The following is a 23,164-nucleotide window of genomic DNA, read 5'->3' on the forward strand; positions in this document are numbered from 1 at the left end:
GAAATCTGAGAAGCATGCGGTGCCTAGTCAATCTACTGATGTAAGGGGGTTAAGCTGGTATATAGCTGAGGTTCGGGGCAAGCTCTCTGGTGATGGTTTGTTCAAAATGTTGTCCACCTTCTATGGTATTTGTTTACAGGCCACTTGGGATGTTCAGGGATGCCTATTCATGGATGGCTATGCCACATATACTGCATAAGCTATTCTCTCGACCAGTGGGCGCTTCAAAGGAGGGTCTTGTAATGCTTATTACTCAGGGCCTTAATCGTAAAGTTGAACTGATAATGTCAAAATCACCAGACATTCTTGGCGTCCCACTGATTTGTCATAATAAGCATAGAATGTTGCTTGTTAACTTCTGTAAGGCTGTTATAGTTAGGAATGACCTGGATGTAGTCTATAGTCTAAGAGCCTACATAGATGACTATTTCCATTCAGTGTCTTTATTCATAATGATTTTGTTATTGTGAGATTTCAACCTGCACCCCGGTTTAACCTATCATAGTAACAAAAATCCTGAGAATGAATCCCCATTTATTGATCAGATCAATTTTAAACATATGATCAACAACCTGACTATGGATTATAATCTAGAGACAGGACGGGCTAGCTGAGAGGGCACAGCTCCATCATTGATTACATGTTTGTATCGCTCTGTTTTTTCTTTGTCCTTGTAAAATGTAAGGTTCTCCTGTATTGGATCTTTCATAGATTCACGTGCTTGAGTCATCCCTGTCGTCGAAGTGAGTCCCACGGTACCATTAAATAGCAGTATAGAGAAACTTTCCATATAAAACAATGTTAAAGTGCATTTACTTTCACAGCTGATTTACATTATTAGAAAAAACCTGAAGTCCAGCCAATCAGGCGACAGCACCCTTTATAACCCTCAGCACGGAAGCTTCAGTATCTCAGATTTTCTACTGTACCTCATGTGAAGGGAGTATCCCTGAGCTTTGCTCAGTTTTTTCCTTACTTCACCTTCCAAAGCATCTAGGTGTCGGATATTTGTTTTTTTTTTAAAAGGGCTCTTTTGATCCTGCAAATCTTGTGCGAAGAAGAAATTATATGTGGATGATCCACATAAACACTGCCTATATTAACTTCATCCTGACCACAAACCAAGGGATTGTAAGGTATGCAGGACTTTTTCTTCTACGACATTCAAGGACAGAGAGGCAAGACTTCTTTTGTGGCTACAAAAGACCAGACACAAATAGATATTTCTTCAGATGAGGAGAGCAACATCTAGGCTCACTCTCACAAAAGAGCAACATCCCAGGACCAAGGGACCTCTAAGGTAGCCCGAAAGGCCCTGTGTCCCTGACAGACAATGGCAAAAAGGAGAAAATGTTAAGTCTCCACAAAGACTGCCTCACCTGAGCCTGCCACTCTATCTGCGAGGTCTGCTAAACATGTTTCCTCTGACCTATCGACGACCTCACAAATACACATAATGACACAGTTGTCGAGAAAACGACAACAATGACTGTACAACTGTCATCGACTAGACCCTCAACTTTGATGACAACCTCCATTGACACTCCTATACCATCGACGAAGACTCCACGTCGATGAGACCACTGTTAACAAGACCATCATCGTCACCACCACCATCAACGGTACACTCGATGACGGATCCATCATTGACGATACCACCGCTGTCGACCACGACCACACCATTGGTAGGTATTCCCTCGTCAATGACAATGCAAACCTTTGGTAAAGTCACAAACAGTCTTGAAACCTCAGAACACCTCTCACAGCAAGGTGTCACTGTACCCTCTGAGCACTTTGCGTGATTTAGAAGTCTCTGAAGATGAAGGCCCATTTGCCCCGCTCACAGCCTATCTGAACTGTAAGTAAAATATCAGGAGGATGACAAGGAAGGAAATGACTCCTCTTATGGACACTGCTGTACTCCACAAGTCACTCATAGATATCCATCCTACCATGCCTACAAAAGTACAAGAGAGCTACAGGACTGAACATTGTCTGTAAATTTAAAAGGTTGGTCACTGTGTTATATTTCCTAACAAAAAGTATGTCTGGTGCATTGAGCTTCATTTTACTAAAATTGTTGATCATGTGATTGACTAAATGTTGAGGGACCAAGAGTTTTTGTGTAGTATTATTCCTGGGTGCTGAAAAACAGAGGTAAGCTTTCCTTTATTTTCTATTGTGAAATAAAATATAGAGTAGACTATTGACTCCTTATTAGTTGTGTTTACATAAATAAGAAGTGCAAAGGTTTACGGCTAGTACGGTCATGATGTTTAATTTTTCCTTTGAAAAGCAATTTTAGTATAGCTTTCCACATTATTAGCTTTTTCATGGAAGCCCAGTATGACACAAGTATTTAATAGCACAGAATTGCAATAGTACTAAATTCTGTACTAACAAATAATGCTCACCAGATTTTGAGAGTAATTCCATTGTTATTTCCACAACTAAGTTTAGTGTGCAATATCTGATAGTCTTCTAGTTGCAGATTGCTTACCTTAGAATGTCCCCAGCCATCAGACTGGATCCAGAGATTTTTCTACGAGCAGTACCCCTTCACGTTGGTCGACTCCCCGGGCTTCGTGATGATGTTGTGGTTTTATATAGGCACCATCCTGGCATCCTGAAGTCGGTTCTTTTCTTTCCGCGCCAGCCTATGCGCAGATCCATAGCTACCCCTAGTCATATTTTGACTAACTGCAACACTTTTGTCGGTATACGTGGGTGCTGTAGCTTCAACCAAAATAGTAGGAACCTTTAGTTATTTTGGTAAAAGTTTACACTTTGACTGTGCATCTGAATATTTCCTTAAGTCACCTTGCTCCCTCTTCATATTTGTTAAGTGAAGAATCAAATAATCACATGGGGATACTAAATGGGTTGAGAATAACATCACCTTGAGAAACCTATTGCCTTTCTAAACACGTTAAACTAGAGTGTGGAACACACTGCCTTGTCACTTCTTGCTGCTTTACTTTATTTTTTTTCTCATTTTTCCTCCTTAGCTCGTAAGGGAGTAAATACACGTACCAATTCCAGAAGCCCTCATGGGAAATCTAGGACAAAAAGCAAAGAGCCTGAAAAACAGAGGTAAGCTTTCCTTTATTTTCTATTGTAAAATAAAATATAGAGTAGACTATTGACTCCTAATTAATTGTGTTTACATAGCTACGAAGGACAAAGGTTTACGGCTAGTACGGTCATTTTTCCTTTGAAAAGCAGTTTTAGTAAAGCTTTCCACATTATTAGCTTTTTGCATGGAAGCCCAGTATGTCACAAGTATTTAAGGGCACAGAATTGCAATATTACTAAATTCTGTTATAACAAATAATTGTCATTAGATCTTGTGAGTGATTCTATTGTTATTTCCACAAATAATTAAGTATAGTGTGCAGTATCTGATAAAGACTTCTAGTTGCAGATTCCTTACCTTAGGATGCCCCCAGCTATCAGACTGGATCCAGCGATTTTTCTTCGAGCATTACCCCTGCACGCCATCAGGTGGTGTTGGTCAACTCTGCGGGCATCACAATGACATTGTCGTTATATATAGGCGCCACCCCGGTGTGCTGAAGTCAGTTCTTTTTTTTTCTGCACCAGCATACGTGTAGATCCAGAGAAGAGCTACACCTAATCTTTTTTTTGACTAATTGCAACACTTTTGTTGGTATACTTTTGACAATTATTTCTGTTTACTAGTGTATATATATTTAGTGTATTACTTACCTCCTATTTGAGGGTTGCCCTTCTAGTATTTTGTGGTATAGTGTTCCAAAAATAAAGTACCTTTATTTTTGTACAACTGAGTGTTTGCTTTCATGTGTGTAAGTGCTGTGTGACTACAGTGGTATGGCATGAGCTTTGCATGTCTCCTAGATAAGTCTCGGCTGCCCACCCACAGCTACCTCTAGAGAGCCTGGCTTTTAGCCACTACCTACACTTCACTAAGAGGGGTTACCTGGTATTAGGTGTAAGTACCATGGGTAGCTAAGTGTAGGAATTTGGCTCTCTTTATACTATCTCAAAGTGAGAGATACTGTGCACAGAGTCCAAGGGTTCCCCTTAGAGGTTGATAGTGGCAAAATTAGATAATACTAATGCTCTATTTTGTGGTAGCAGTAGACGTACCAGAGGGTAGTGTTAAGCATTTGTTGTGCACAAACAGGCAATACATGAGAACACACACTCAAAGACTTAACTCCAGGCCAATAGGTTTTTATGTGGAAAAATATTAGTTTCTTAATTTATTTTAGAACCATGAGATTCAGAATTCAAGTAAGTACATAACTTGTAAGGTACTTGGCATAGGAAAATATGGAACTTTGAATTAAAACAGTAATGTTTACAGTTTTGGCAAACATGGTAATAAGCTATTTTAAAAGGAGACACTGCAAAAATCAACAGTCCCTTGGGGAGGTAAGTAATAGTTAGTTTTTCAGGTAAGTAACACACTTACAAGTTCAGTCTCTTGGGGCATAGGCAGCCCACCGTTGGCGGGTTCAAGTCAACCCCAAACACTCAGCAACACAGGGCCGGTTAGGCGATGAGGTCAAAGTAGGGCCCAGATAGCATAGGTGCCAATGGAAACCAGGGGTGCTCCGGTTCCAGTCTGCTGGCAGGTAAGTACCTGCGTCCTCTGGGAGCAGACAAGGGATGTTTTGTATAGCACTGGGGTGTGGGGGGGGAGGTCACAAACAGGCACACAAAATACACCCTCAGCAGCAAAGGGGCGGCCGGGTGCAGTGTGCAAATTAGGTGTCGGGTTTTGCATTGAAAACAATGGAGGGACCCTGGGGTCACTCTGGCGATGCAGGCAGGGCACATGGGGGCTTCTTGTGCCAACCACCAACTGGGCAAGGATGAGGGCCACCTGCTGGTCACTCCTGCACTGGTAGTTGGTTTCTCTCGGGCCTGGGGGCTGCAGGTGCAGTGCCTCTTCTAGGCGTCAGGTTCTTTGTTACCGGCCAGTCGCGGTCAAGGGGAGCCTCTGGATACTCTCTGCGGGCGTCGCTGTGGGAGTGCAGGGAGATTGTCACACTGTTCTACTAAAACAAGAAGTACAATGTCTATTAATAAAAGGGGCAATAGAAATGGTTCCCATCTCACAGCAAGGGACAGGAGTATATTCGCTATACTTCCTTATGCCAAAAAAGGATGGTACTCTCAGACCCATTCTAGATCTCAGACCTCTAAATCTATATATCCTGTCAGAACATTTTCACATGGTCACTCTACAGTACGTCATTCCCCACTGCAAAAACACAATTACATGCCTGCGTTAGATCTCAAGGATGCCTACTTCCACATTCCCATACATCCAGCTCACTGCAAGTACTTAAGGTTCGTAATAACAGGCAAGCACTATCAATTCAAAGTACTACCATTCGGAATAACAACAGCTCCAAGGGTTTTCACAAAATGTCTAGCTGTAGTAGCAGCTCACCTCAGAAGACAACACATACATGTCTTCCCTTTTCTCGAATATTGGTTAATAAAATCCAGCACTATTCTACAGTGTCAACAACACACTCAATACACAAGTTACCCTACGCATATTAGGGTTCACAATCAATTACCAGAAATCACATTAACAACCAGCACAGATTCAACCTTATCTAGGTGCAATTCTTAATACTAAAACAGCATTAGCCTACCCAAATCCACAGAGAATACAGGCCTTTCAATACTTCCTATCACAAATCCAGGTCAATCAAACTTATACAGTAAGATTTATCATGAAACTATTGGGAATGATGGCATCATGTATAGCAATAGTACCACGTGCAAGACTAAACATGAGACCACTGCAACAGTGTCTCTCACAACAAAGGTCTCGGGCACAGAGTCAGTTACAGGATCTAGTGTTAGACCGCCGATCTTACAAATCTCTGCAATGGTGGAATCACAACAACTTAACAAAAGGGTGGTCCTTTCAAGACCCGGTGCCACAGACCATAATCACAACAGATGCGTCAATGACAGGTTGGGGAGCTCATCTCAACAACCTAACCATACAAGGGGAATGGAACTCAACACATTCAACTTACCGCATAAACCACTTGGAATTATTAGCTGTGTTCTTGGCCATCAAAGCATTTCAATCTCAGATCATACACAAGACAGTCTTAATAAGAACAGACAACATGACAACCATGTATTATCTGAAAAAACAAGTGGGGACACATTCATCCCAATTGTCCCTTCTAGCTCAAACAATATGGAAATGGGCAATTCACAATCAAATTAATTTACTGGTGTAATACATCCCAGGGATACACAACCAGCTAGCAGACCTTCTAAGCAGGACGCAGCAACAAATACATGAGTGGGAGATTCACCCACAGGTACTTCAACATTACTTTCAAATGTGGGGAACACCAGACATAGACCTTTTCACAACAAGCGAAAATGCAAAATGCCAAAACGTCACATCCAGACCCACACCCTCAGTCCAAGGGAAATGCTCTATGGATCAACTGGTCAGGGATATTTGCTTACGCTTTTCCCCCTCTCCCATTAATTACATTTCTGGTCAACAAAATGCTTCACACCTCTCTCACCATGTTACTCTTAGCTCCCACGTGGGCAGGCCAACACTGGTACACAACACTCCTGGATCTGTCAGTAACGCCCCATCACAAACTTCCAAACAGACCAGATCGGTTAACACAGAACATCGGTGAAATCAGGCATCCCAATCCCAGTGTAATCAACTTAGCGATTTGGCTACTGAAGTCATAAAGTTTGGATACTTACAGCTTCCATTAGAATCTATGAACGTTCTAAAACTAGCACGTAAACCAACAACCAGACAATGCTATGCAAATAAGTGGAAACCGTTTGTATACTACTGCCAACCTAAAAATATAGATCCACTTAAAGCATCAGTACAAGATATTGTGTGCTATTTGCTTCATTTACAAAAGGCAAACCTAGCTTTTTCCTCTATTAAAATTAATCTAACAGCCATAATAGCATACCTACAAACCGTACAACATACTTCTCTCTTTAGAGTTCCTATCATAAAAGCATTTTCAGAAGGACTTAAACGCATAATTCCACCCAGAACTCCACCAGTTCCTGCATTGAATCTTAATATTGTACTCACAAGACTAATGGGCCCACCATTCGAACCCATGCACTCCTGTGATTCAATTTCTCATATGTAGGGTTGCTTTCTTAGTAGCAATTACTCCATTAAGAAGAGTAAGTGAAATTCAAGCATTTACTCTAGAGGAACCGTTCTTCCAAGTACACAAACACAAAGTAGTACTTAGGACAAACCCAATATTTTTACCTAAAGTGGTTTCACCTTTTCACATTAATCAGTCAGTGGAATTGCCAGTATTCTTTCCACAGCCAGACCCTACTGCTGAAAGAGCTCTACAAACTCTGGACCTTAAAAAGAGCTCTAATCTACTATGTTGGCAGAAAAAAAGATTTAGGAAAACAAATCAACTTTTTGTTGCTTTCCAACAACCACAAAAAGGTAATCCCAATTCAAAACAAGGATTAGCTAGATGGATTGTAAGATATATTCAAACATGTTACCTTAAGGCAAAAGACAACTATTAATAACTCCTAGAGCACATTCCACTAGGAAAAAGGGTGCCTCTATGGCATTCTTAGGGAATATACCAATGGCAAAGCTGCCACATGGCCCACACCACATAGATTCACAAAGCATTACTGTGTGGATGTTTTATCAAGACGACAAGCCAATGTTAGACAACAGTGCTAAAAACACTATTTCAGACCACTTCAACCCCTCCAGGCTAACCACCGCTTAATTGGGAGAAGAACTGCTTTTTAGTCTACGCACAGCATGTGTATCTGCAGCTACACATGCCATCGAACGGAAAATGTCACTTAACTAGTGTACATCTGTTTGTGTGTGTGTGTGTGTATATATATATATATATATATATATATATATATATATATACATACATACATACATACATACATATTTGTATGGACATCTTACTTCCTTATTACATATCTATAGTTGTACATACAGAATCTTTCACTCCTTCCCACACCCTTCTGCGGGAAAACAATCTAACAAAGGAGTCTATGCCCATGCACACTATCATGGAGAGGAGGAGTCACTCGATCCCGTGACTCGAAAAAAAAGACTTCTTCGAAGAAAAACAACTTGTAACACTCCGAGCCCAACAATAGATGGAGGGATATGCACAGCATGTGAATCTGCAGCACTACTTGCCACGAACAGATGTACACTAGGTAAGTAACATTTTCCATATATCACCAACTACTAGAAGCAGTATTCTCAGTTGTGGCCATCAGTCTGACTCGATCCCTCTTTCGTGCATTCTGCCTCTCAGGTTTTAATGCCCACCAAATATGTCTGTGGAACCTAGAGAAGATTATATTAAAAAAGATTCTCACTTTGAAACAAATGAGTGCCCAACTGAGTAGATCAATGAGGTACCTCAGAGGTAAATTCTTAAGTGGATGGTTCTTTTAAGTAACAAGAGCATTGTTGTCATCTTTGACACCTCATAACAGAACATAGATTTCAAGTGTTGTGGTGAATGCTGAGAACTTTCTGTTCACCCCTTTACTTTATGCTCATCCTCTCCCAAATTAGGTGAATATGCAGGTGCTATCCTATCCTTCTATTGTTACTCAACTCTAACACTTCTCAAATTGAAGAGCAGATGTGGGCCAATAGGCCACTGCAACAGAAAATTAATGTTTGTCACTAAACTTTCAAGCTGGGGTTGCAAGCATAGTCAACAAAGTTCTGTGGGTAGCATATACTTTTTAAAGTTAATTAGTCTGGCTAGATCAAATACGATTTTTAAGGTCAAGAATGGTATATCTGAACATGACTCAGGCCCTTATTATGAGTGTGGCAGTCTTAAGACCGGCCCATTCGTGGTGGCGGTCGGACCGCCGCCAAAGCAGCGGTCCGACAGCCACATCAGAACCATCACGGTCAGACTGCCAGCACCGCCACTTTTCGGCCAGCCGATGGCCTGGCAATGCTGGCGGTCCCAATCTGCCAGGGCTGGGCTGCAAGCAGGGCTGCCCTGGGGATTGAGTCCCCTTTCTGCCAGCTTTTGCACAGCGGTTACACTGCCATGCAAAGGCTGGTGGAGATGGGGTGCAGGGGGCCCCATGATGGCCCCTGGGCAGTGCAGGGGCCCCAATCACTAGCCTCGTCGCGAAAAGCGCAATAGGTGCTGGTGCACCCAACGCTCCTCAACATTGGCACCGGCTCTTCAGTGTTGTGGGCAGTTTCCTCCTGGGCCAGTGGGCAGAAACTGTTTCCGCCCACTGACCCAGTGGGAAACTCTTAATAGGGGCCGTTGGAAGGAGACTGTACTGGCGGTCTCCTGACTGCTGGAGTTTGGGGGCGGCCTTTTCTGCCTGCCAAACTCATGAGAGCACAGTCTTGAATGAGCAATCAGTTTTAGGACTGTCTGATTTTGAGATGCAGGATCCCTTCTTTGGAGGCCACAGACTAGCTTGATCATAGCTATTTGAGTTACTTATGAGAATTTCTGGGGCTCCTGCTTGTAAGATATTACCTTAATTTTGTTGCAAGTTAATGGTTCTATGACTGCCTATGTGTTGTTTAATTAGGAAGGGAAACAAGCACCCTTTTAAACTGTAGTACTGGGAGAAGCAGCTGTGGCCCACTAGTTGACCTGTCCTTTTAGGATCATTACAGAGTAGAATATACAACAGATTTGATATGTTTTACCTTTTGCCTGAATTTTCTCTAGGGTAGGGTGGATTTCTGTCTGAAGACAGTTGAGGTAGTGGGAGGTAGTTGTCCCTCATGCAGGCTTTGATTCACATAAGACAAAGCTAGACAGGTCATAAGTATTAGTCTGGTCCTACCACTCTGATAGAAAGTTGTGTGTCATTGGTGTACGACTGGCAGTGTACTACGTGGCCGATGATGGATGATGATGATGGATGATGAGCAGGCTATATAATTGTTGAGAACTGAGTCCCTATGTGCGATCCAGGAAAACTAACCAAATATCTAGTCACAGGAGATTGTCTCTAGGCTAATAGAAAATGCCTGAGAGAAAAAACATCTAGTTGTCAACATCTGATGTTTATAGGTTACTAATAACTTGACTGAACACCAATGTTTACTAGTGGTGTTAATTGCCTGCAAGCCTTCAGAATCCAAATGTGATTCTAGCAGGTGTTCAAGTTGCCAAAGATAATAAATGGTAAAAATTGGATTGCAAATGCAACAATGAAATAAATAAAATGTTTCAGGGCCCGGGAAATAAGACCTGGTAGCTGTGTCTGCTAGACCACGAAGGATCCCCTCATTGTGAAGATGTTGCCCTAAAGGATAATAAGACTACGGGTAAAATTCCCTTAGATACTACCTCCAGTATGTTCTTAGGACACAAACCTGGGCTGTTCATTTATTATAGGCTTTGGAGAATTATAGGTTTGGCACATTATAGGTTACACATTACAGGAAGATCATGATTCAGGGCAGCTTGAGACACATTCCAGCAAAGTGAAAAATAGCAGAATTTATTTAGTATACAATATTCAGTTTGGGAAAGGATCAACAATGATGTCTTCAAAAAGACCGACCCAAGACAAATGAAAATGTTAGCTGTATCTAGTAGTTGCTGAGGAAATCAGCCTCACCTACTCTTTCAGTGGACTCAGTGAATCAAAGAAAGAAAAAAAATGAATTTAAAATCTGCAAGTCTTTCCCTCTGACATTTTAGTGGTCATCTTTTTCCCTTTTGCACTTGGTCAACCAGGACTTTATCTCATTTGTGAACCACACGTACTGTAATTGAGGGGAAATAAGGCAGCGAAGGCACGCTTCTTTTACAAATGTGTGGTGGGTAGAACTTATATTGCTAATGACGTAGGAATCTAGACTTGATACCTTGTTCCTTACGGGAAAGAGACAATGCTCTTTTTTTCAACAGCAAGTTCTTTATCTATTTATTGGTTAGTTTCATAGCCTACCTCCAAAGATCAATATAAACTTGTTCATATCAAACTGACTTTGATTCATTGCTGTTCACTGTAAACAGTAAGTCAAATGCTAATTTGTCAGTTAAAAATCAATGTCATGTTTTTCTTGGTTCTGGATAAAAACACTAATTGAGAAATGTTTCTTGGGAATTGCTTTTTTATTTATTTCAGACAACCTGAAGTTTCAAAACATGACCCTCCGGATATTCCAAAATGTAATCCTGGTAGCACTACCTCAGCGGTAAGATTGAGAAATAATGAAAGTATTCTTTTGGTCCTTCATGTTGTTTCCTTATGCAGTTGGTGGAATTAAGCCTCACAGGTTTTCTTACCATTGACAGAAGAATACTGGCAATTATCATCCATTGACGTCAACAGGCATTACATGTGGCAAAAGTGGTGGCATCTGAATCTCCAGCTGTGCGTTAATGTTTGTTGTGGATTATTGAGCTTGTAGTGATAATTGCTATAAAGAGCACATTTAAAAAGGTGCCCCAGTTTATAGGTTGCTTAAGTGCATGATTTCCCAATAAAGAGGCTGAAAAACGTATGTTTCAAAATGTGGTATGTATTACAAGTTAGATCACATGCTCTCTGTGGAAAATTAAATTGCACAAACAAATCTAATGTAGAGCTTGCATATTTTCCTCTTACTATTTGGGAATAGCGGCTCATAAATTAAAACCACTAGTACCAGAAAATTGGAAGATAAATGTAAGAAGAAAAAATCAGAAAAACGAAAAACAAGTAATTTCTCTTGGCCATGTTTCTTCTCATGGTTATACAAATCCCATTCTTGAGGAGTGAAGAAACTCCGCCTGTCCAAGAGGCAAAAGATGGGAATAAATCTGAAACTAAAATAGTATCTTCTTCAAGAAAAGTATTTTCACTGACTGTTTAGTTCATATATCTCAAAATAATTCAAGCCATGTAGAAAGATAGTTTGTTGCAGCCAGAGTGACGGAGACTGCCTATGTACCGCCTTTCTGAGCAGCGTACAATAAGTAAAACATCCATTTCATAGAAAGTAGGGCTGATGGTACAAGCTTCTTAATTCTCATCAAGGCCTAGTGCAGATTGGACCTGCAGAAGTGCTCTGAATAAAGGGGTATGGTGGAGTTCTATTGAGGTGGAACATACTGTAGCACTTGGAGAAGTGGACACTTGTTGAATACAATCACCAGAAGGAGAGGCGTGAGAAGCAGGCATAAGGCGGAGATAAGTTGTGGGACCCCTTGCGGCCCGACCCAGCCCTCCCTCTCGTCCAGGCCCCTGCGGTGGCCAGATGAACAGGCAGAGGTAAAGGTTGGGTGAGTTGCCGCCGAACCGTAAGCCCCTAAACTGCATGGCATCCCCTGCATTACCAGCACTCTGGTAAATCGTGGACAGAATTGAGCGCAGAAGGTAAGGTGATTAAGGATATAAAGATGCATGAATAGGTGGCTGCAGGACTGGGAAAGGAAGGCCCTTATTAGTTGGTTGGCCTACACAACAACCGGATATATGAGTGTGCTGTACGATTCACAACTTGTGGCAGCAGTGTGCGTGGCTGTGGTGTTAAAGCCAGAGGCCTAGGGTAGAGCCGAAGAGACATGGAAGCGACCAGTGTGGGTCTCAGTGCAGCTTGCTCCACTCTGTGTGCTCCTCCGCTACCTTGATGCATGTGGTGGATACTGCAGCAACCCTCGTAATTCTAGCATGCACTGTATGATATCAACACAACAAGTCACGTAGCTACTTGCAGGACATAAAGACAGCTGGTTATTAATTGAGGCCTGGTCATTGCACACAATGTTGCAGAAATATGACGCCAAAGAGCTGATGTAATAATACCACAAGGCAGATGGTTTTGAGGTGCTCAGTGAAAGTGTTCAATAGGTTGAATATGACGCACCCCAAGCAAAAGGATTTGGGTGGAGGGAGCCCAGGACTATGGCAGGGGTAGCTGATGCCCTTAACAGTTCTGTATCTACCGGCCACACTTCTCCCCTCCCTGCAAATTTATTGGATGCCAGATACCGCAACCGCGATGAGTCCACAGGGAGCAAGGCCATTTCTAGACCTCCCTTGGGGATAATAACTAACTTCTGTCATAAGGTGAGTAAGGTGCCACTCCTGCTGTGGATTGCTGAGCTAACAGGGTCAGAGGAGCAAGGGACGTGCCCCGGAGGGTATTGGAGAAGAGCCCTGCGGTGCACGCCTAGATAAAACTAGACAAATTAGATTTTCTGGAGATGCTGAAACTGTTCTGTCTGGATCCCCATCGCCAGTGCCCATGTGTGAGCAAACCCATAAGAGCTTATGTGCTACAGTCAAAAGCCAACAAAGTTTGATGGATATCTCAAAGAAGGCGAACAAATTTGCAGCTTAGTCCCAGGGAAGGAAGGAGCTAGAGGACTTGTTCCACACTTGCTCCAGTAGAGAGCCAGTAATGTAAAACAATTACCAGGGAGATGGTAAACAAAAAGGGAAAAGTGAGTACCTGAGTGAAAGCTTTCTTATGTTTCTTGACTATACACTCCCAGATGTACCCTGTAGCCAATAGTTATTAAAAACAAGGGAAGTGCAAGAAGGATTAGACCCTGTGAATTGGCTGATGATCCATCAATACTAGATGACGGTTCTGAGGAGGCCCGGACCGGGCCGCTCTTGACATTAAATAAGTCATTGGCAGTATCGCCTCTAGTGGGGGACTTTGTTTGGACAACTCCATTCTTCACAGCATCCCTTCTAGCCAGTACTTGAGGGGTACTCAAAGCAAAGTCTCCGCAAGATTTTGTAATTTTTGGGGCTATGGTTGCACTAAATATTGTTTAGCATCAATCCTTGCGCTATTGGAGAAATTTCTTGGGGAACTGACAATATTGAGTCATTACTAACCATGATATTACAGGCTCTAGTTCTGGACAGAAGGAAGCATGATGTACCCCCTAGCTCCCCCCAGCGAGATGGCTATAGCCGGGCCAAATTTCCAATAGTTAAAAGGAATGTTCCATCTGGAAAAACTGTCCAGACACAAACTCCAATACAAATTGAGAGTCAGATGCAAACTGATGTGATTATGGTTGCTCCCTGAACTGATGGCGCTTGCGGATTTTGAGAGGGTAATGAGGCCATCACAGTGGGGAGGGATAGCTAGCCAGACGAGCCTCAGGTTAGCAGCCTTGAAAATGCTATTGTCACTACTAAACTTAAAGTTATTGGTCGGCAGTGAGGAGTCAGAGGTGAGAACCTCTTTGTCGCTGGGAAAAGCCTTGGGTAAAGCAGGCAAAGGACAGAGCGTGGGCACCAAGGAGAAGTGGAAGGCTACAAAAAAGGGGAGGTGGGTTACACCATTCCCAGTATATTCTTTGAAATGGTTGTTCTCCAACTCTGAGGGACGTGCAGCCAGTGGGGTAATTCCAACTGCTAGCCACAAGGGCTTACCAATTTTGGAAAGCATAGATGCCTGCAATTCAGTCTCTCCATTGCTGGTTGATGTCCCAAGGCAGGATGGAAGGAGTTAGGATGAATCAAGGGTTTCTGAAACTACTCCAGCTCCCCTACTGTGAGGGCAGTCAAAGTTTGGGATATCCAACTGAAGAGGCAACTTAACTAGTATATCCTAAAAGGGCAAGGATGCCCAAGAAGAAAAAAGGATCTAGGAAGACGGTTGTGAGGAGGTGCACAAGTAGGGCAGCTTAGGCCCATAGTCCCCTACCTTGCCCTCAGGATATATTGGTAGCCTAAATTGGGCATGGTGGTTCATGTATTTCAAAGGAACCTGAGGTGTACCCAGCCTCATCCCAGATGCTCTACCATTTATTGCACCTCGAGTGATCGGACATAGAAACAGTACAGCAGCATGATCCCACTGCTGCCTCTGTTGGCATCCTGTCTGGAAGAAGGAATGGTGGGCACTAATTGAAGTTTGTTAACCTTTTTTCCAGAAGTCTGGTAAAACCAACTGTTAAATTAATAGAGGCTGCTATCTCTCTTCTATTGTAGTGTAGCCATTTTAAACATAGAGACCAATACTTGAATAGGTTTCCGCTATTATTTTAGGCAGCTCTCGCTCCTGATCCTGTTGCTGAACGTCACGGAGCCGCATGTGCACTGCAAGTGCAACTTCTTCCCCTTTAAGGTTACTTAGGATGATTGAAGAAACGGTGGCAAAATTGCCCATCAGTTGCATTCCCAAATCTAGGGCTGGGGCAGCCCCATATTCATCTTGAATTTGTTTAAGCACTTCCGGTAAGTTGGCTAGTGTCGGTGTACCGTGTGCCGTTATATAGAGCGCGGCAAATACCGTGCCCCATGTATTACAGTGTTCAACTGTAGGAACCATCCCAAAGGGCAAGCACATAGTTAATATTCTATGTTTATCCTAAAGTCCTATTCAAGAGATAGCCTTGGGGCTAGACCACAAAAACCTCAATTTCAGGGTAAAATTAATAAAGACAATACTAAACAACAACCTGAGGGTAATAAGAAACGCTGGGAAGAAAAACAACAAACAGCGAAAAAAGAAAGGGGAGAATCTCCACGAGTGGACACCCCACAGAAGAATCTCAGGAATAGAGATAATATAAAAACAATAGATATCAATATACTGATACACGCCAATCTCGTTCCTTTCAGGACTCATCGGAAAAGAGAAATGAGAGAGGTGGGCGATCAGACCGGAGAACAGAGTACGTGAAACCGAGACAGGAATCACAACGCTCTTCGGAGGTTTCTGTTAAGCAGGAAGAGAAACCAATACAACAAAAACAACAATTTAAAAAGAAAAAAGTGGCAGCTGTCTCAGTTAGACATGCCACTCAGGAAGAGGGTTCTCTTGAAGAACAAGAACTGGGCTCTAGCACTGCTAGACAGCGCGGCAGAGGTCACAATAGTTCGCCGGAATCTTCTAGAGCATCTGGAGGTGAAAGCAACTGATGACTTTATACAAGTAGAAACAGCAGACATGCGCGTCTCTGAACCCGATAGGGTGTATAGAGTAACTCTACAATTAGAAGGAGACATTGAACGCACCATACACGCAATCTTTTCGGATCGTGTAGTTAAAATATATGACATTTTGTTGGCCGAACAAGATTGGCTGCCTGATTTTGTCCGCACCTGCCCATATGGAGAAGAGGTTATTAAAACATCCTTCTCGCCCCTTGTTCCAGAGGAACTCGCTGAGTCCTATTCTATAGAATGGGCTCTCACACAAGCACCTGCGTTATATAGAAATCACGTAGGGTGGGATAGGGATTCTCCATACCATGTCATTCCCATTAAAAGTGAACCTCAGCCACAACCGCAGTATCCCATAAAACATGGACCAAGGGCACTGGTGAGCGAGATACTTACGAAATTAGAGTATCAGGGTGTGATTGAACCCTGTGTCTCACCAATGAATAACCCCTTATTCCCTGTAGCTAAGCCGGACCATTCATATAGAATAGTCTTAGGCTACAGACATTTAAACAGACATGCACGTACATATGCTATACAAAACTCACATAGCACTGCACTAATGAGCAACATTGTGCGGAAAAAATATAAAACAACTTTAGATATCTCAAATGGGTTTTTCTGCCAGAATATAGCACCTGAAAGCAGGGACTTAACAAGTTTTAGCACATTAGGCTCCCAGAAAAAATTCTGTTGTTTGCCTCAGGGGGATAAGAACAGCCCAAGACTGTTTGCAGCTTGTGTGACTGCTATTTTACACGAGATAGACCCTGAAGCTTTGTCATATGTGGATGATATATATCTCACGGATGACGAGTTACTACAACATTTAAGACTGGTAGCCCGCATTGTTGTAGGATTTGCCAAACTCGGCTATAAATTTAACTTCAAAAAGTCAAAAATTGCTTTCCTCAGCGTCCTGTTTCTGGGATATGAGCTGTCGAATGAAGGGAAGAGCCTAGCGCCACGATTTAAAAAAAAATTTGCACAATTACAACCACCAAATACGATTAAAAAAACTTCAATCATTGTTGGGCTTTCAAAATTTTGGCAGAACATACATTCCTGATTATGCTACAGGCATAAAACCATTATATGAGTTAATACGTCTGGATTTTTCAAGCAAATTCTGGACAATTGAACATACACATACTCTTCGAGAGTTACAGGCAGATATGCTCACAGCAAAACATTTACACACACGGGACAATAAGACACATTTGGTCATTAGGGTAATAGCTGGGGCCATCGGTTTTACTTATGTCACATTCAGTGAAGGTGAGACAGTCCCGATTGCATACAAATCACATTTGTATTCCGCTGCTGAACAATGCTTTGCACCAACAGAGAAAATTCTCACTGCTGTGCAGATGACTGTTATTAAAGAAAGACCTCTTGCCCAAGGAAACGCATTATTGTTGTTTCTCCTATTCCAGCCCTAGAGGCTGTTACAAAAGCTAGCGTCCCGAATGCAAAAGCACTTCATCCACGATGGATACAATGGGCTACGTCTTTAACAGCCACTGATGTAGACTACATTTTCGACCCAAAGTTACAAACTCAAGAATTTCTACAATATGAAGTAGAATACCCAGTTCCCACTGACACTTTGCCTATTGATCAATATCATGTAGTCATGTACACCGATGGCTCTGCGCAACCAGCGATTGGAACAAAACATCAATATTCTGCTGCCTGCGCGGTCGTGAGCGGCTATATGAAGGGGGAGAAATTCTGTCCATAACATACCTATACATAGACCTTAAGGGATTGTACAGCACAATTGGCTGAGCTAAAAGCTCTACTGATGGCACTAGAACTTACGGATCCGACACAGTTCACACTGATTGTAAACCTGGTAGAAGTTTAGACTTCAGTGTTCGTAGAAAATACACATCCTTACGTAGGATCCCCAAATGTGGCAAGACACTTGAGGAAAGGTGCAAGAGCTCCCTCAGAGTGAGATTTGACTTAGTAAAGAAGGATTTTTCCCTCCATTCTGCCACTTCTTTACCGCTTTCAAATCTCCCGCCTGTAATAACCCAGAGGGGGGATACATACAAATTGTGTCGTGGAACATAGCAGGCCCTGCTAGCAAAATAGAGGATAACAAGTGGCTTGAACTTGTCAGCCTACATGTTATTTTCTGCTTCCAAGTACCCTGGGCCCTTGGTGAAATATGTGTAAATGGGTTCTTGAGGGTTGACACACTGGCTAAAAAGGGGCAGCCATCCGGTGGTCTTTCGGTATGGGTTTCATGTAAGCTAAACTGTAATGTAGAGCAAGTAGATCTGCCATCGCTGTCGCTTTCTTCGACTATCCAGCATGTGAGCCTTAGACCTGGGGAAGATATTTGGAGGGGGGCGGGTGTTGACATGCTGAATATATATCCTGTATCCCGCCAGGCTGGCCCCCGACGGTTCAGACGCTCTGGAATGAATGCTCTGCATATATCTGAAGTGTTAAATGTACTGTGATAGATGGAAAAACTACTAATGAGGGGGGGTAAAGGAGGTAGGAATCTGATGTTGAGATTTTAATACACAGCCCTGCGATGGAAGATCGCAGACTAGGAATCCCCGAGTCTATGTGCTGCTTTAAGTCCACAAGAAATGCTGAGGCATTTAGTCACCGTCCTAAATTACCAACTCCACTTTGTTAATGGTTGCACAAAGTCGGATGGTGCTGCTAAGGCAACCTTAGACTTGGGAGAAGTTCTTCAGTTATTGATTATTTAATTATTAAAGTGGAAGTCTGGATGTTCATCCTTGACATGTTTGTGATCAATAGAGTGGAGAGTGATCATAACCCACTTGCCCTTAGGATGAGGATATGTGCCATGGGTATAGAATGAGCAGTGGAATGGGCCGTGGGGAATTATGGGTGTGAGATTGCCTCGTCTAATTGCAGAAGGAGAATAAGTTGGAATGGCAAAGTATTTGCTAGAACTCTCGCAGCTTGAATATATAGTGGCCAACTATTGAGCACCCATTATAGACGCCTTGACCAGCGATAGCCCCTTGATCCTAACCACGTATGACAAGATGTTAAGTGAGCTGAGGGCCTTGACGTCTAAGCCTGCAGTGTCTAAGGTAGTTGGTACTAACAGAGAGGAGCGGCTGGGGTGGAAATGCTGGTATGATGAGTGTGTGATGAAAAGAAATGTTTCTTATGCCCTAGTGCGGCGTCATGATAGCCGCTCTTGCAAAGAGAAATTCAGAGTGTAGAAGAGCCTATAAGTGTTTCCTAGCCGCCAAGAAATTGTTGTACCAGAAGGCTCTATGGGAAGAATTGAGGGAGGACTCAGCTGAGAATAATTTTAATAAATTATGGAAACTGGTAGCTAGGACATGCGGTGCCTTCGTCCTGGTGTTCTGCCATGATTGTCCCGATTTACAAGAAGGGCGATCAAGGTATCGGCCCATCTCCCTCCTTGAGTGAGCAGTGAAGGTTTTAGGGAAAGTCCTGCTTAACCGCTTGCAGGAATGGGAAGATGCCCAGGATGTTATGACAGAAGTGCAAGCTGGCTTCTGGTCCCGTGTAGGTTAGATCCCTCGCCTTTATATGATCTCACATAAATTTACAATAATTAGGAGTTTCCTCGCTTTATTTGGTCTTTATAGACCTGAAAGCAGCCTTCAATTCAGTGGATAGGGGCAAATTATGGAAGTTACTGCTGGGCTTAGGGGTTGATGTTGCCCTAGTTTAAGCTATAGTGGCACTGCATTCGGGTAATACAGCCAGAGTGAGATACGGGACGGGTGGGGAGTGCACAGACCCCTTCCAGGTTCAAAAGGGTGGGTGCTAGCTCCACTACATCTTAGCCTTTTCCTGAATGATGTGGTTGATTACATCCTAGAAGAGCAGTTAGATGTTACTATCATAGCCAGCAGGAGGGTCCCAATATTATGATTTGCAGATGACGCAGTGCTTATGGCACGTACATAAAATACAACCCATAGGCTACTTGGTAGCTTTGCAAAGTATTGTGAGAAAAAATCACTATTTACTGTAGCAGGACAATGAGTATGGCCTTGCGGCCATCTCCTAGTCTTAGGCGAAAACGAGTGATAGGTGGCAAACCAATCAATACTACTAATCACTTTGACTACCTGGATGTACGGTTCTTGGATAATTTAATTTGGGGCAGCCATGTACGGAAGGTGGCTATAGTCCTAAAGAATGCAGCTGGGGCATACTGAAGTTTAAGTACAAGTCTGGTGCCAGAAGCATCAGTATAATCTTGCAAATATACACCCAAAAGATGGTGGCCGCAGTGCTTTGGGGATATGCGAATACCAGGGTCCTGCAAGTAGCTGAGAATCATTTTCTAAGATCTTTTTTAAGGTTGGGACTGGTAACCAACCCCCCACCCCCCTTCTCACCCCCTATATGCTCTTTGCAGAGCTCAGCCTGCTACCAATAGCAGAACTAGCATTCCGAAGTCCAGTGTTAACCTTTGTAAGGTTAGTACATAACCCTAAGGCAGTAGTTTACTTGGAAACTCTTGAAGAGGTTACTTCGAGTGGTGGACTTGGGAGGTATTCGTGGGGGGGCTCATGTTACAAAGGTTTTAGGAAAACTCCAACTAGAGGCTTTGTGGGCAGAACCTGGCAGATTCTGGCAGGATACTGCGGGTCAGACAAAGGACCAGTACTGTGAATTCAGCAAGATGAGAGTATACCAGGAGCTTAGGCCTGAATGAATTGCAAGATATTACTTCCTATGGTCCTGCCTCTACAGATTACCTGGATCTGCCACACCCCGAACTGAAGAGTGCTGTGTGTGTGTATTTACATATATATATATATATATATATATATATATATATATATATATATATATATATATATAAAATATAGGTTGGGTATACTGCCATTAAGTGATTATTTAGCTAGTCCCTAGCTATTGCGTTTCTGTGCGATGGAGCTAGATACTCCCTTCTGTATAGATGGGGTCGACCTTAGTAGCTGCATTTTAGTGTCTTGTCATAGCCAACTGTTATATGCACAAGCACTTCCTCCTTAAATCCCCTTTTCAGAGTTTCTTTTTCTCAAAGAGAGTTGGCCTCAGTAGCTGTTCTTAATGTCTTGCAGTAGTTAATTGTTATAAGTATGACCACTTTTTCCCTGTGTCCCCTTTCAAAAGTTCCTTTTGCACAGATGGGGGTCGGGTTCTGTAGTCCTATTTAATATCTTGTAGTGCCTAGATAGTGGTATTGCATTTGCATATACGCTGCATGGTTTGACTTAATGAATTAGTGAATTGCCTTGTGTGGAGTTGCACTGCTGTTGTTACTTTTTTTTATCTATTATAATATATTAATTATATTTGTATTTTACCATTTTATTTATACTGCTTTTGATTTATTGTAAGGCTTGTAGCTGAAACAAACAATGAATTGAATTGAAATTGAATTGAAATTGAATTGAACTAAGGCTCTAGATGCCTAACTCTCGATATTTGGGAAATACAGAGCGCAGTGGCTCCATATGGCTTAGTCACCCGACAATTTATACTTGCAGGGTTGAGTACTATTGACTCCTTAGCCAGTTTACATTTGATTTGATTTTCCTGGAGTACCTCACATTTGTTGGACAGTGAACCATTGGATCATCGTTTTGGTTTGGTTTCCATGTGTCATGATTACCCATGATAACCATGATTACCCATGATAACAACCATGAATTCCATCCACTCAGGCTCTCCCACGGACCCGTGCCCACATCACGTATTCAACAAAGCCGACGCCACCATCGCTCCCAAACTCCGCAAGATAATGAACCTCTCCTTCAACACCGCCACCTTCCCGGACAGCTGGAAGCACGCAGAAATCCAACCCCTCCTCAAGAAACCCAAGGCTGACCCCAACGATCTCAAAAACTTCCGACCGATCTCTCTCCTCCCTTTTCCAGCGAAAGTCATCGAGAAGATCGTCAACGCACAGCTCGCCCACTTCCTAGAAGACAACTCCATCCTAGACCCCTCTCAATCTGGATTCAGACGTAACCACAGCACTGAGACCGCACTCCTCGCCGCCACAGATGACATCAGACAACAAATGTACAACGGCGAAACCTCAGCCCTCATCCTCCTCGACCTATCAGCCGCTTTCGACACAGTCTGCCACCGCACCCTGCTAACCGGTCTCCACGAAGCCGGCATCCAAGACCAAGCCCTCAACTGGATCTCATCCTTCCTCTCCGACAGAACCCAGAGAGTCCGACTCTCACCCTTCCGCTCCAAAGCCACCAACCTCATCTGCGGCGTCCCCCAAGGCTCCTCTCTTAGCCCAACGTTGTTCAACGTCTACATGGCCCCCCTCGCACAACTGGCCCGTCAACACAACCTCAGCATCATCTCCTACGCCGACGACACCCAGTTCGTCCTCTCCCTGACCAAAGATCCGCTCACCGCCAAAACCAACCTCCACGAGGGACTAAAATCCATCGCCTAGTGGATGAGCAACAGCCGCCTGAAGCTCAACTCCGACAAGACGGAAGTCCTCATCCTCGGACGCACCCCCTCGGCCTGGAACGACTCCTGGTGGCCCACCGCCCTCAGACCCCCACCCACCCCAGCCAGCCACGCACGAAACCTCTGCTTCGTCCTCGACTCTGCTCTCACCATGTCCAAACAGATCAACGCCGTCTCCTCTTCTTGTTTCAACACCCTCCGCATGCTCCGCAGGATCTTCAAGTGGATTCCAACAGGAACCAGGAAGACGGTGACTCAAGCCCTCGTCAGTAGCAGATTTGACTACGGCAACGCACTCTACACAGGCATCCCAACGAAAGACATCAAACGACTCCAACGCATCCAGAACGCATCCGCCCGCCTGATCCTCGACATAACCCGCCGATGTCACATCTCCCCCCACCTGAAGGACCTCCACTGGCTCCCCGTGGAAAAAAGGATCACCTTCAAACTCCTCACCCACGCACACAAGGCACTACACAACACCGGACCCACCTACCTGAACACCAGACTCAACTTCTACGTCCCCACACATCAACTCTGCTCTGCCAACCTCGCCCTCGCCATCGTCCTCCGAATCCAGCGCAAGACCTCTGGCGGCAGATCCTTCTCCTTCCTCGCCGCCAAGACCTGGAACTCTCTCCCCACCTCACTACGCCAGACCCAGGACCTCCTCACCTTCAGGAGACTCCTCAAGACATGGCTCTTCGAACGCTAGCAGCACCCCCCCCTCCCCAGC

At 43.5% G+C, this 23,164-nt stretch overlaps 1 protein-coding gene across 1 annotated transcript in view; it reads left to right on the forward strand.

Moving 5' to 3' along the window:
* LOC138248710 (E3 ubiquitin-protein ligase TTC3-like) overlaps positions 1-23,164 on the forward strand; it is a 1,210,547-nt gene that overhangs the window by 408,874 nt on the left and 778,509 nt on the right. Inside the window, exons 16-17 of the mRNA XM_069202542.1 lie at positions 3,009-3,093; positions 11,176-11,245. Coding sequence (XP_069058643.1) covers positions 3,009-3,093; positions 11,176-11,245 — 155 coding nt within the window. The remainder of the gene's footprint in view (positions 1-3,008; positions 3,094-11,175; positions 11,246-23,164) is intronic.

The sequence above is a fragment of the Pleurodeles waltl genome, chromosome 8 (genome assembly GCF_031143425.1).
Source record: "Pleurodeles waltl isolate 20211129_DDA chromosome 8, aPleWal1.hap1.20221129, whole genome shotgun sequence".
In the NCBI taxonomy this organism is placed as follows: Eukaryota; Metazoa; Chordata; class Amphibia; order Caudata; family Salamandridae; genus Pleurodeles; species Pleurodeles waltl.